This window comes from Oryx dammah, unplaced genomic scaffold (assembly GCF_014754425.2).
Source record: "Oryx dammah isolate SB20612 unplaced genomic scaffold, SCBI_Odam_1.1 HiC_scaffold_3, whole genome shotgun sequence".
Classification (NCBI taxonomy): Eukaryota; Metazoa; Chordata; class Mammalia; order Artiodactyla; family Bovidae; genus Oryx; species Oryx dammah.
The window spans coordinates 102,014,228-102,027,800 of record NW_024070187.1 but is presented as its reverse complement, the minus strand read 5'-3'; the positions used below and the strand labels follow the sequence as shown (position 1 = coordinate 102,027,800).

General features: G+C 51.1%; 1 protein-coding gene across 1 annotated transcript in view; it reads right to left on the bottom strand.

Annotated features, from left to right (window-relative positions):
• The window catches only part of CUNH4orf50 (chromosome unknown C4orf50 homolog), a 66,606-nt gene that overhangs the window by 32,398 nt on the left and 20,635 nt on the right, over positions 1–13,573 (bottom strand). The window contains exons 4-6 of the mRNA XM_040237334.1: positions 7,287–7,398; positions 5,893–6,020; positions 1,696–4,218 (exon numbers count right to left, since the gene is read on the bottom strand). Coding sequence (XP_040093268.1) covers positions 1,696–4,218; positions 5,893–6,020; positions 7,287–7,398 — 2,763 coding nt within the window. The remainder of the gene's footprint in view (positions 1–1,695; positions 4,219–5,892; positions 6,021–7,286; positions 7,399–13,573) is intronic.

Here is a 13,573-nt window from a genome sequence, read left to right as displayed (position 1 = left end):
AAAACTAACATAACAAAAAGAAGAGATCCTAAAAGACATCTCAGTAGATGACAAAACGAATAGGCCACACATCAGTAAAGTTATTGGAGATTTGATTAGCATAATTAACCAGTTTGGCCTAATTAATACTCAGCAACAGCAGAGCATTCATTCTTTACAAAGGCACACAGAATATTTCCCAAAATAGACCATCACATGGTCAATAAAACTAGTCTCAATGAATTTCAAAAGACTACAATAATATATATAGTATGTTTCTGACAACAATGAAATAAAACTAGACATCAATAACAAAAATATAACTAAAAAATTACACAGATGCTTGGAAATCCAACAACAATGCTCCTAAATAACCCATGGGTCAAGGGAGATATCACAATAGAAATTAGAAGCTACTTTGAGCTGAACAGACATAAAAAGTACAACTTATCAAAATGTGTGGGTTGTAGTTAAAACAGTGCTTAGAAAGAAATGCATAGATTTAAATGCATAAATTGCAAAAGAAGAGCAGTTGAAAATCAGCGATCCAAATTTTCAACACAAGAAGCCAGAAAAAGAAGTCAACTAAACCAAAAGAATGTAGATGGAAGGAAACAATGAAGTTATTAGAAGAAATCAATGAAATAAAATATAGACATTCCTTGGTGGCTCAGGTGGTAAAGAATCTCCCTGCAATGCAGGAGACCTGGGTTTGATCCCTGGGTTGGGAAGACTCCCTGGAGGAGGAAATGGCAACCCACTCCAGCATTCTTGCCTGGAGAATTCCATGGACAGAGGAGCCTGGCGGGCTATCGTCCATGGGGTGGCAGAGTCAGACATGACTAAGTGACTAACCACATACAATAAAGAACATCAATAAAACCAAAAGATGATCCTGTGAAGTGATTGATAAAATTGGAGAGAAAGAGAAGAAAGACAGAGGCAGAGAGATCAGATAGGAATGTATACAAATATATACAAACGTATATCTTACAGACTCTGGAACAAGGTCATGAGCATTTCATCCTAGGAGTCCTGAAAGTGGAGTATTGTCCACGGATGAGGAAAACAACTCAGAGAAGTCATGGACGGATGTAGTCACTGCAGAGGTGAGTTTGAACCTTGTTTAAATCCTAAAGCCCCCTGCTGTCTCCTTTTAAGCCCCAATGTGCAGCTTGATAGAGGTGTCGGCTAAAGTTGTGGTGGTAATCAGATTACAATATAGAAATGTATCAAGTCAACACACTGCACACCTTCAACTTCCACAATGTTGGGTGTCAATTATACTTCAATATAAATAAATACATATGTACCAATAGAGACTTGATAAGTAGAATAATGACTTGAGCTGTTTGAAAAACTGCTTGGTCTGAAAATACAAGCTCTCATCTTAAAGGATAAACACCCTCTCCATGTTCCACCAGATACCCATCTGGACAGCCTGAGCGGAGAGGCAGACTCACATCTTCTTGTCGTAGGCAAGAATACAGACTCTGGAGCCTGAACCCCCAGGTAGAATGGGGGCTCCATCCCTCCCAGCTGTGTGACCTGAGGCAAGTCACTTAACCTCTCTGTGCCTACGTTTCCTCATTTGGTAAATGGGGATGGTGACTGTTCCTCCCTCTCAGGGCTGCTGGAGGATGCTGGAGTAAAGGATGTGGTCAGTGCTACAGAAAGTCAGCAAGATGATTCAGCAGCCACGCAGAGTCAACCTACCCGGATGCCACCACGCGGCGACTTCGGTGCTCGCCCTTGGTCCGCAGAACAGCTTGGTGCTTTTTCCTCTTTCTCCAAATGCGCTTCTTTCACTCCTGACCCATCGGTGTTTCCCTGCAGGGCCCTGGATGCTGTGGCGTCTCCCCGGATCAGTGACGGAGCAGTAGAATCAGCACCGCATCTGGAATTGTCCAGGCCTAAGCACGGTCCCGTCCACCCCTCAGCCAGACCCATATCCTGCTCTGAGGGCGGCCCGGGGCCTCTGGCAGTCGGTTGCCCTGACATCTGAGTCACCTGCACCCCTCTTTCTACTGTGTTTACCTGGTCCACCGTGCTTTTCCCCTGGAGATGCTCCTCTGCTCTCACCAAAGGCCCCCCACCTGTGCTGCTCCCCAACACGACCTCCCCTTCCAGGACTTGGATCCTTCTTAGAAGGTGTTCGTTCTCCCCTCTGAAGGTGCGGATCATGTCTTCTATTCCCAGGACGATATCCTTTATCAGCCGTTTGTAACTGACCCTGAGCTCCGAAGTCAGTGCACCGAGCTCCCAGTTTTCCAGGGTGACGCGCTCCATCACACCTTTGGATTTTCGGATGCTCGTGGACATGGCTTTCTGGATTTGCCCCAGGTGCCCTTTCAATCTTTCGTTTTCCTCTTCAAGCTCAGAAATCTTGCAGTAACTCTTCCCATTGCAGTCTTCAAGCTCAGAAATGACCTGTACATACTGGTCCAGTTCCCTCTTTAAGTGAGAGATGTCTCCTAACAGCACGCTCTTATCCTGTTCAAGCGCGGATATTTTTTTCACATTTCTCTCCCTCTCTTTTTCCATGGCGCGCAGTTTTTGGTGGCATCTCTTCTGATCTCCCTGAAGCCTGGCATTATCACTTAAAACGTTGTCTCTCTCATTCTTCAATACAGAAATGAGCTGATGAAACCTGCTCCATGCTCTCTCAAGGGCTCTCGGCAGCTGCAAGAGGTGGTTCCCATCATGCTCAGAGGGCCCTGCTGGAGGGCCCGGGCTCAGGTCAACCAAATCCAACATCAGTCCTGGAAGAAGGCTGCAGGTTCCCAGGGCCTCAGTCTCTCCCCGCTTAACATCTTCACCAGGGTCCTTGGGGTTTGTTCTCTCAACAAAACAAATATCCAAACCCAGGTGTGTCAAAGCCTGCTGAGGGTGCAGGACCCCCTGGCAGCTGCACCATCTCTGAGCAAAGCCCCAGGTTTCTCCTGCCAATGAGGAAGCTCTCTGTCCACAGCCCCCACTCCCAAGCTTCAGGATGGAGAGGCGTTGGAAACAAGCCTCCATCTCCCTTTCGAACTCCTCTATTCTGAGTGCAGACTGGTCAAGGACTCTACTTGGAGCCGAGGGGTGATGGGTAGCTCCGGCCTCCTTGGACCAGAAGGCCGATCCAGGAGATGGTGGTGAACCTTCTTCCTCCAACAGGGAAAGCATTTCCTCGGCCTCACTGTCCTCCGAGCCAGGCTCCTCCAGGACATCCCTGTGACCTAGGCTGGACAGCTCCTTCACCCCCTCTTCTTCCTGTCTTTCGCCCCCAGGGCTTACCTCTGGGGGAAGCAGAGCGTTTCCAGACCACACAGGGTCTTCCTCCTTGCCCTGAACTCTCCCGATGGCTCTGCTCTGCTCTGTAAGGGGCTGGGCATCCACTGAAGATGGCCCATTGGTGCCCAGAGACCCAGAGAAGGTGGCTGCAAGGGCCTCTTCTTCCTCTAATGATGATGAAAGCCTTCCTCCTCCTACTTCTCCTTCTCCTCCTTGGAGGCCCCAGACATGCCCTTCCTTGTGTCTCCACCTGCTCAAGGATTCAGGACCCTCCAAGGACCCTGAGGTCTCTACCTGCAGAACAAGTAGTGGAAGCTCCCGGCTGCGCCCAAGGTAGGATGCTGCAGCTAGGGGTTCAGAAGCCCCGGCCTTCATCCATGCGCCCTCTGGGGCCCTGACCCCAGCCTCCACCCTCAGATTCTCCCTGCTTTCCTGACCCAGCTGACACCTGTCCCTGCTTTCTGCCTGCTTTCTGTCCCAAGTCCTCACCTCCTGCCTCTCCAATCTCCACCCTGACCCTGGGGCTCCTCCTCCCTCCTTCCCAGAGTCTTTTCCATCCTCGGATCCTCTCGCGGGAAACTGGTGATGTGAAATGTACGAGGCCTCCTGGCCGAGGAAGGCAGTGCGGCCTCTTGCCCGGTGGTGGCCCCAGCAGGGGTGTCCTGCAGCGGAGGGAGTGGGCAGGGGCCGGGCCTCCAGCACCTGTTGGGTGTGCAGTGTTTCTGGGCGAGCTTCCAGGAGTAGCAGTGGCAAGGGAGCTGGGCCCGCAGCCCGGCCCTGGGGAGGGCATGCAGACGCCTGCACATGGAGAGAGGATCCCTGGGCAGGCCTGGCTGTGAGCTTCTGCCCTGGAACCCAGGTCAGCTCCACAGGGACTGGTGAGCCGTCCATGGACCGCCCTGGGGGGCAGCCACAGATGAGAAAGAGAGTCTGGTCATCCAAGCTGGGCTCCGCTGGAGTAAACTAGGGGTGGGAAGAGAAGAGAAGGTGTGAAGCGCCCCTCTCCCCACAGGGGCCCTCTCCACTTCTCTGGCCTCATCTCCCCACACAGCCATATGGGTCTTCCTAACACAAGCAGGCCTGTGAGCGCCCCCAGGGCCTTTACACCCACTTTCCCCTCTGCCTAGAAAGTCCATCCCCACCCCCATACCTCTCTCTTGCTTCACTAACGTCTCTTCCTCAAAAAGGACCCCCTGGCCACTTCTACCACTGTCTGTCCATTGACCCCCACCTGACCTCCCTCCATCGCGCCCTCCACTCACTCAGATCATGTAGGATGTTTGTGCGTGTGTTGTCGAACCACCCCCGCTACCTCTCGCCCTAGCCCCGCACTGCCCAATAAGGTAGCCACAGCCCACGTGGGGCTCTTCAAATGTAAACCAATTAAATAAAAGTTAACGCTCAGTTCTGCAGTCACGCCAGCCACATTTCAAGTAACCAGAAGCCACGTGTGGTTCACGGCTCCTCTGCTGGACGGCACAGACATAGAGCAGGCCAGCGCCATGGGAGGCTCTAGTGGACACACAGTGTAGGCCATCTGCCCCCTGAAGGCAGGGACCCTGGGCCTAGAACAGTCCAGCGCACACAGGAGGGGTTCCAGAGATACTTTTGAATGTATTTTTATAGTTACTTGGTGGCTCAGATAGTAAAGAATCCTCCTGCAGTGGAGGAGACCTGGGTTCAGTCCCTGGGTTAGGAAGATCCCCTGGAGAAGGAAATGGCAACCTGCTCCAGTATTCCTGGGTGGAGAATTCCACGGACAGAGGAGCCTGGTGAGCTACAGTCCATGAGCTCACAAAGAGTCGGATACTAACACATTCACTTTTCATTCAATGCATTTAACCAGAGAGGAGGACTGGCCCAACTCAGGTAATAGCCCCAGTCTGGGAGGTGAAACCTGGCTTTGTTCGGCCTCACCGGGAGCCCTCGGCTCACCTGTGATCATGACCCCGCCCCGCCCCATGGCCTCTCCCAGCCTCGCCCCCTTTACCTGGCGGGCCCTCCCAGCTGGCCTGCCCTTCCGCTGCCCAGCCCTGGTTTCCAGTCTGTCTAACTCCGTCCTTCCATTGGGGTCCAACTTTTCTACGAAGCTCTTCCCACCCCCAGGACTGACTCGGCTCTTTTCCACTTTGGACATGACACAGCACACCAGGCAGGCTCAAGGCAGCAGGTGAGTGAATGAAAGTAATGCAGGAAGACCCCTCTCTCCAGGACCACATCAGGGCTGCTTGGAACCAGGCTCCCAACCCTTAGGGGACAGCATGGTGTGGAATGTGGGCTATGGAGACGGGACCTCAGTCCCTTCCAGGGCTGGGAGGCCTTGGGAAATCACAGCCTCCTCTTCTGCAGAACAAGGGGGTCATGGCTCTTGCCCTGCAGGTGGTAGGGAGGTTTCAAGGAGATGAAGTTTGCTATGTGGCAGCTGGGCCCATGCACACAGCTGGGGCTCCCTTCCTACCCACTCCTCATCCGGGGCTCAAATCGCCCTCTCAATTATTTCCAGAATCTTCTTCCAACCCCGAGCTTCTTCCCCTCCCTCTCCCACTTGCTGAATGGTGGTCACACTAGGCAGCATGCACAGCAGGGCTGATCAGACCCAGCTAGCACCCCAGGCATGGAGAAGGCCACTGGCCTCACCTGTCCATGGTCAGATCCTGCAAGGTCCCTGGGGAGCTTGTTCGTGGTCTGCGGGCCGGGGACCAAAACAGGAGGGCCTCGTCCAGCCCGGACACAGCCCCATGCATGGGGCCCCTCGGAGGGCTGGCCTGGGAAGTGACAGGAAAGAAAGAAAAGAAGGAAAGTGAAGTTGCTCAGTCGTGTCCGACTCTTTGCGACCCCGTGGACTGTAGCCCACCAGGCTCCTCCGTCCATGGAATTTTCCAGGCAAGAGTAATGGAGTGGGTTGCCATTTCTTTCTCCAGGGGACCTTCCTGACCCAGTGATCTAACGCGGGTCTGCCACATTGCAGGCAGACGCTTTATCATCTGAGCCACCAGGGAGGAGACCCTCCCGGGAACTTTTCGGAGAGTGTCACCAACAGCAACATCTGCTGTTAGGATGAGGCAGGATGTCTCGTGACTCAAGGCCTTTGAGCCTCCAAAGGTGGCCTCAGGGTCACCACTGCCTGTCTGATGAGGAACCCAGCTCAGTGATAGCAAGTGACCATCCATTGATGAGCAGCAGAATCAGGTCTGAGAGCCACCTCCTCTGACCACAAAGCCCAGGACACCTCCCTCAGCCCTACACCCTTGTGGTCATGCAGTCGTAACTCCCAGCCCCCAGCCCCACAGAGTGGATGGAGGAGCTGATACCCAGGCTTTGCCAATGGATCCCGCTTGTTTCCCCAAGGACAAACTTGACCTTGTCTGACTTATCCGCTCTGCTCCCTAGAAATCTAGAGGGGAATGGTCAGCCTTGCCGGTCAGCAGCACCACTGGGTATCACCGACCTTATACAGAAACTGAACTTGACCTTGGAGGACTGTATGCAAACCGCAGACAGCCAGGTGGACACCGCGGCTTTGAGGCTCCCTGAGTGCGCCGGCTTTTGCAGCAGACACCCCGAAGCTGCACCCGAGGCTGTGAGCAGACACACTGGTTGCCATCAGCTTAGAGACAAGCGGCTTTCGAGCCTGGTTGCTCCCAGACCTTACAACTGTCTCACTCCTGAGCTGTCACTGAGGTAGGGCAGGAAACAGAGCAGCTCCTGGCCATCAAACGGTCTCCAAAGACAAATCCCCCTGAAAGGACCCTGCTGCCCAAGGCTGGCACGTGTGTTGCCTGCCTGGCACCCTTCTGAGGGCGGAGGGAGTGAGCCTAAATGTTGGGTTGAGCCTGCATCACAGACCTCGTCATGGGCATTGTGGAGGCTGAGTCCACTTTTCCCAGCTGGGTGGCAGTGAGCAAGGGACTCTACCTCTCCGAGCCTCAGCTTCCTGTCTGCAGAGCAGGGACCACCACCGTTGGGTCATCAGGACATCGTAAGCGGCTAGCCCGTCAGTCGCTTTCCATGAAGGCCCCTCCTTCACGCACCTGCTGAGCTCCTCTGTTCAGGTGCTCTGTCAGGGTCTTGGCTTCCACAAGCATCCAGAGCTTCCTCCCGGGGCAGGGGCAGCGATTCATCCTGAACATGGCCCAGGGCATCCTTGACCAAGACACAAGAGGTCAAGAGAGTGGTGGGTGTCCCTGGTTGAACTGCTCTCTCCAAGTCTGTCCCCGTCAAGCCCTCCCAAAGACCCTAGGAGGGAGTTGAACCCCCTCCCCTGGTGAGGACAGCAGACGGCACGTGGCCTGGCGGAAGGGCCCTGGCCCCGTGCGCTTGGTCCTGCCAATGAAACTGCCTCCTATGAGCTCCCAGACTCCACTTAGCAGACGAGGAGCTTGTTTGTTCAGCCAAGACACCCCCGGGTTCCCCAAGGCAGCATCAGAGGCTCCAGGCCCCTCCCCTTCCTGGGTGGAAGTTTCCTCTGTGTCCACTCTCAGAGGTGGCACCTACCCAGGGACTCTGGGAATCCTGTCCCTCAACTTTCCACAGGCCCAAATGGCCACAGCCAGCTGTCCCCGCCCCAAAAGACAAGCAGGGATACATTTGTGGGGCTTCCCCGACCCAGCACACGCCCCCTCCCAGCCCGAGGAGCATGTGACAGGCAGCAAGCACCCTGACTGCAGCTACAGCAGAGAAGCATGGGCCCAGCAGAAACACTCAGCTCCGGTCAATGTCCACGAGGGGCGGGGGACAGGTCTCCTGCAGGCTCCCACGGCCCCAGGTACTTCTAGCCCAGTTTCAATGGGTGATGCTTGCTTCCCCCCTGCATCCACCCTAGCCCTGAGGTCCTTCAGGAAGGAAACTTGCCTTCATTCTGTCTTCACCATCACCCCTGCCAGGCACACCCTAGGTGCTGAATAAAGGTTTGACAGTGGATGAACAGACAGAGCAGGTGTTTTGAACTCAGGGTGCATTTATTCAGCAAATATTTATTAAGCTTCTATATGGCTTCCCCTTATCAACTCATCTTCTTTCCACAGAAACAGACCCAGGATTTTATTCAGGGATGCGATACATCATTCAAGAGACTGCTGCTGCTGCTAAGTCGCTTCAGTCATGTCCGACTCTGTGCGACCCCTTAGATAGCAGCCCACCAGGCTCCGCTGTCCCTGGGATTCTCCAGGCAAGAACACTGGAGTGGGTTGCTATTTCCTTCTCCAATGCGTGAAAGTGAAAAGTGAAAGTGAAGTCACTCAGTCATGTCCAACTCTTAGTGACCCCATGGACTGCAGCCTACCAGGCTTCTCTGTCCGTGGGATTTTTCCAGGCAAGAGTACTGGAGTGGGGTGCCATTGCCTTCTCCATCCAAGAGACTACATTTCCCCAATTTCCCTTGAGCGCACAGTTGAGTAGATCTGGTGTGTGTGTCTTCTGGGAAAGCTTCTTATAGGAAACTGACTCAATTGAGCAGGGCTAACCCCACACCCAGGCTTCCCCGGTGGCTCAGAGCTGAAGAATCCGCTTGTGACACAGGAGATGTGGACTTGACCCCTGAATTGGGGAAGATCACTTAGAAAAGGAAATGGCGACCCACTTCAGTATTCTTGCCTGGGAAATCCCCTGGACAAAGAGGAGCCTGGCGGGCTATAGTCCGTGGAGTTGCAAAGAGATGACTTAGCAACTAAACAGGTAAGGAACAAGTAATGAGTCAGGTGCTTTTCTAGGGGAGGAAGAAATGGAAGTGGACAGGTGACGCCCTGTGCCCTCCTCACCTGTCCCCAGCCCCTCACCTGTTCTCAGCAGACTCCTGCATTGACCCTTAACTGGATCTCCTGCTTCCCCTCCCATCCTGCCCACAGTTGCCAGAGACGTCCCCTAAAATGAAGAATTGATGCTTTTGAACTGTGGTCCTGGAGAAAACTTTTGAGAGTTCCTTGGACTGCAAGGAGGTCCAACCAGTCCATCCTAAAGGAGATCAGTCCTGAGTGTTCATTGGAAGGACTGATGTTAAAGCTGAAACTCCAATACTTTGGCTGAAGAATCTGCCTTCTTCCAATGTGAAGAACTGACTCATTGGAAAAGACCCTGATGCTGGGAAAGATTGAGGGCAGGAGGAGAAGGGGACAACAGAGGATGAAATGGCTGGATGGCATCACTGACTTGATGGACATGAGTTTGGGTAAACTCTGGGAGTTGGTGATGGACAGGGAGGCCTGGAGTGCTGTGGTCCATGGGGTTGCAAAGAGTCAGACACGACTGAGTGACTGAACTGAACTGAACTGACCAGCAACACCCCCCTCGGCTCCCCCTCAGTCCACTGTGCTGCAATCTGGCACAGGAGGCCATCCAGGGCCATCACCGCCACCCCTGACACTCCCTGCCCTGGCTTCTGCTCAAGCACCTCCTTGTCCCCTCCCCATCCTTGTTCCTGCCTGCCTCTGCACCTCTGCACATACTGTTCCTCCCGCCTGCCTGGGAAGGGTAACTGGTCACCTGCCGCCTCCTCACAAAGCCCTCCCTTCCCTTCCATACGTGACAGCAGCTGAGCACTCACTGAAATGAAAACTGGGTTGGGTTGCCCTCCTGTTTCCAACCCTTCCATGCTTCCCACTGCCCTGAAAGATAAAACCCCCACCAGCTCAGCCTCCCCACCCCCATCTCAGCTCCCTGGATGGACCTTGTCCTGCCCACCTTGGGGCCTGGCTCCCCTAGTGCCTGCTGCCCGCACCTCTCCTCCCTACACCTCAGCTCACCCCACCTGCTCCTTGTTGGGGCCTTCCTGACTCTCCCCCAAATGAAGCCCCTCCCTTCCATAGCACCCCATCCTCATACCTCAATTTGTGACCTTCCAGTTACTGTGTGACAGTCTGTGTCTTGTCTAGTTCTCCTCAGAGACCCGGGGGAGACCAGACCCTGGCCACATCTTAGAATCATCCAGAAGCTTTTAACAAGTATCTGAACAAGGCCTCAGCCAAGACCAATTAAAAGCAGAGGGGTCTAGGCACTCAGACAGGCCCGGTTGACCGGCCAACAGGTCTGTAGGTGTCTTCTGCCCACAGACCTCAGGTTGTTTCTTGGTTTTCTCCACTGGCTTCCCACATGATCAGAACTAAACATTTTTGTCAAGAGCTCACAATCACCATTGGAACTAGGTGGAGATGAGGCAATGAAGAAGAGAGAGGGAGAAGGTAAAAGAGGAAATGAGAGGGAATGGGATGCAGAAAGGGAGACCAATTCAAAGGTGCGAGAACAAGCAAGAGAGAAGCAGAAGGAAGAAGGGAACAGATGAAAGGGAGGTGGAGGGAGGTGTCGAAGGCCATCACCATTCTGCGGTTCATTTCTATTTGAATTTTGTTCTAACACCAAAGTTGACTTTGATTCAGTTCTACAAATACTTTGAGTCCCTACTATGTGGCCGTTCTCAAGGCAAGAATACTGAAGTGGCTTGCCATTCCCTTCTCCAGCGGACCACATTAGGTGCCCAATATGCTACTGGAGATGAGTGGAGAAATAACTCCAGAAAGAATGAAGGGATGGAGCCAAAGCAAAAACAATACCCAGTTGTGGATGTGACTGGTGAGAGAAGCAAGATCTGATGCTGTAAAGAGCAATATTGCATAGGAACCTGGAATGTCAGGTCCATGAATCAAGGCAAATTGGAAGTGGTGAAACAGGAGATGGCAAGGGTGAATGTCGACATTCTAGGAATCAGCGAACTAAAATGGACTGGAATGGGTGAATTTAACTCAGATGACCATTATATCTACTACTGTGGGCAGGAATCCCTCAGAAGAAATGGAGTAGCCATCATGGTCAACAAAAGAGTCGGAAATGCAGTACTTGGATGCAATCTCAAAAACGACAGAATGATCTCTGTTTGTCTCCAAGGCAAACCACTCAATATCACAGTTATCCAAGTCTATGCCCCAGCCAGTAATGCTGAAGAAACTGAAGTTGAACGGTTTTATGAAGACCTACAAGACCTTTTAGAACTAACACACAAAAACGATGTCCTTTTCATTATAGGGGACTGGAATGCAAAAGTAGGAAGCCAAGAAACACCTGGAGTAACAAGCAAATTTGGCCTTGGAATGCGGAATGAAGCAGGGCAAAGACTAATAGAGTTTTGCCAAGAAAATGCACTGGTCATAGCAAACACCCTCTTGCAACAACACAAGAGAAGACTCCACATGGACATCACCAGATGGTCAGCACCAAAATCAGATTGATATTCTTTGCAGCCAAAGATGGAGAAGCTCTATACAGTCAACAAAAACAAGACCAGGAGCTGACTGTGGCTCAGATCATGAACTCCTTATTACCAAATTCAGACTTAAATTGAAGAAAGTTGGGAAAACCGCTAGACCATTTAGGTATGACCTAAATCAAATTCCTTATGATTATACAATGGAAGTGAGAAATAGATTTAAGGGCCTAGATCTGATAGACAGAGTGCCTGATGAACTATGGAATGAGGTTCGTGACATTGTACAGGAGACAGGGATCAAGACCATCCCCATGGAAAAGAAACGCAAAAAAGCAAAATGGCTGTTTGGGGAGGCCTTACAAATAGCTCTGAAAAGAAGAGAGGCGAAAAGCAAAGGAGAAAAGGAAAGATATAAGCATCTGAATGCAAAGTTCCAAAGAATAGCAAGAAGAGATAAGAAAACCTTCTTCAGTGATCAATGCAAAGAAATAGAGGAAAACAACAGAATGGGAAAGACTAGAGATCTCTTCAAGAAAATTAGAGATACCAAGGGAACATTTCATGCAAAGATGGGCTCGATAAAGGACAGAAATGGTATGGACCTAACAGAAGCAGAAGATATTAAGAAGAGGTGGCAAGAATACACGGAAGAACTGTACAAAAAAGATCTTCACGACCAAGATAATCATGATGATGTGATCACTAATCTAGAGCCAGACATCTTGGAATGTGAAGTCAAGTGGGCCTTAGAAAGCATCACTATGAACAAAGCTAGTGGAGGTGATGGAATTCCAGTTGAGCTGTTTCAAATCCTGAAAGATGATGCTGTGAAAGTGCTGCACTCAATATGCCAGCAAGTTTGGAAAACTCAACAGTGGCCACAGGACTGGAAAAGATCAGTTTTCATTCCAATTCCAAAGAAAGGCAATGCCAAAGAATGCTCAAACTACCACACAATTGCACTCATCTCACATGCTAGTAAAGTAATGCTCAAAATTCTCCAAGCGAGGCTTCAGCAATACGTGAACAGTGAACTCCCTGATGTTCAAGCTGGTTTTAGAAAAGGCAGAGGAACCAGAGATCAAATTGCCAACATCCGCTGGATCATGGAAAAAGCAAGAGAGTTCCAGAAAAACATCTATTTCTGCTTTATTGACTATGCCAAAGCCTTTTGACTGTGTGGATCACAATAAACTGTGGAAAATTCTGAAAGAGATGGGAATACCAGACCACCTAACCTGCCTCTTGAGAAATCTGTATGCAGGTCAGGAAGCAACAGTTAGAACTGGACATGGAACAACAGACTGGTTCCAAATAGGAAAAGGAGTGCATCAAGGCTGTATATTGTCACCCTGCTTATTTAACTTATATGCAGAGTATGTCATGAGAAATGCTGGACTGGAAGAAACACAAGCTGGAATCAATATTGCCAGGAGAAATATCAATAACCTCAGATATGCAGATGACACCACCCTTAAGGCAGAAAGTGAAGAGGAGCTAAAAAGCCTCTTGATGAAAGTGAAAGTGGAGAGCGAAAAAGTTGGCTTAAAGCTCAATATGCAGAAAACGATCATGGCATCCGGTCCCATCACTTCATGGCAAATAGATGGGGAAACAGTGGAAACAGTGGCAGACTTTATCTTTTTGGGCTCCAAAATCACTTCAGATGGTGACTGCAGCCATGAAATTAAAAGACGCTTACTCCTTGGAAGAAAAGTTATAACCAACCTAGATAGCATATTCAAAAGCAGAGACATTACTTTGCCGACTAAGGTCCATCTAGTCAAGGCTATGGTTTTTCCTGTGGTCATGTATGGATGTGAGAGCTGGACTGTGAAGAAGGCTGAGTGCCGAAGAATTGATGCTTTTGAACTGTGGTGTTGGAGAAGACTCTTGAGAGTTCCTTGGACTGCAAGGAGATCCAACCAGTCCATTCTGAAGGAGATCAGCCCTGGGATTTCTTTGGAAGGAATGATGCTAAAGCTGAAACTCCAGTACTTTGGCCACCTGATGTGAAGAGTTGACTCATTGGAAAAGACTTTGATGCTGGGAGGGATTGGGGGCAGGAGGAGAAGGGGACGACCAAGGATGAGATGGCTGGATGGCATCATGGACTCGATGGACGTG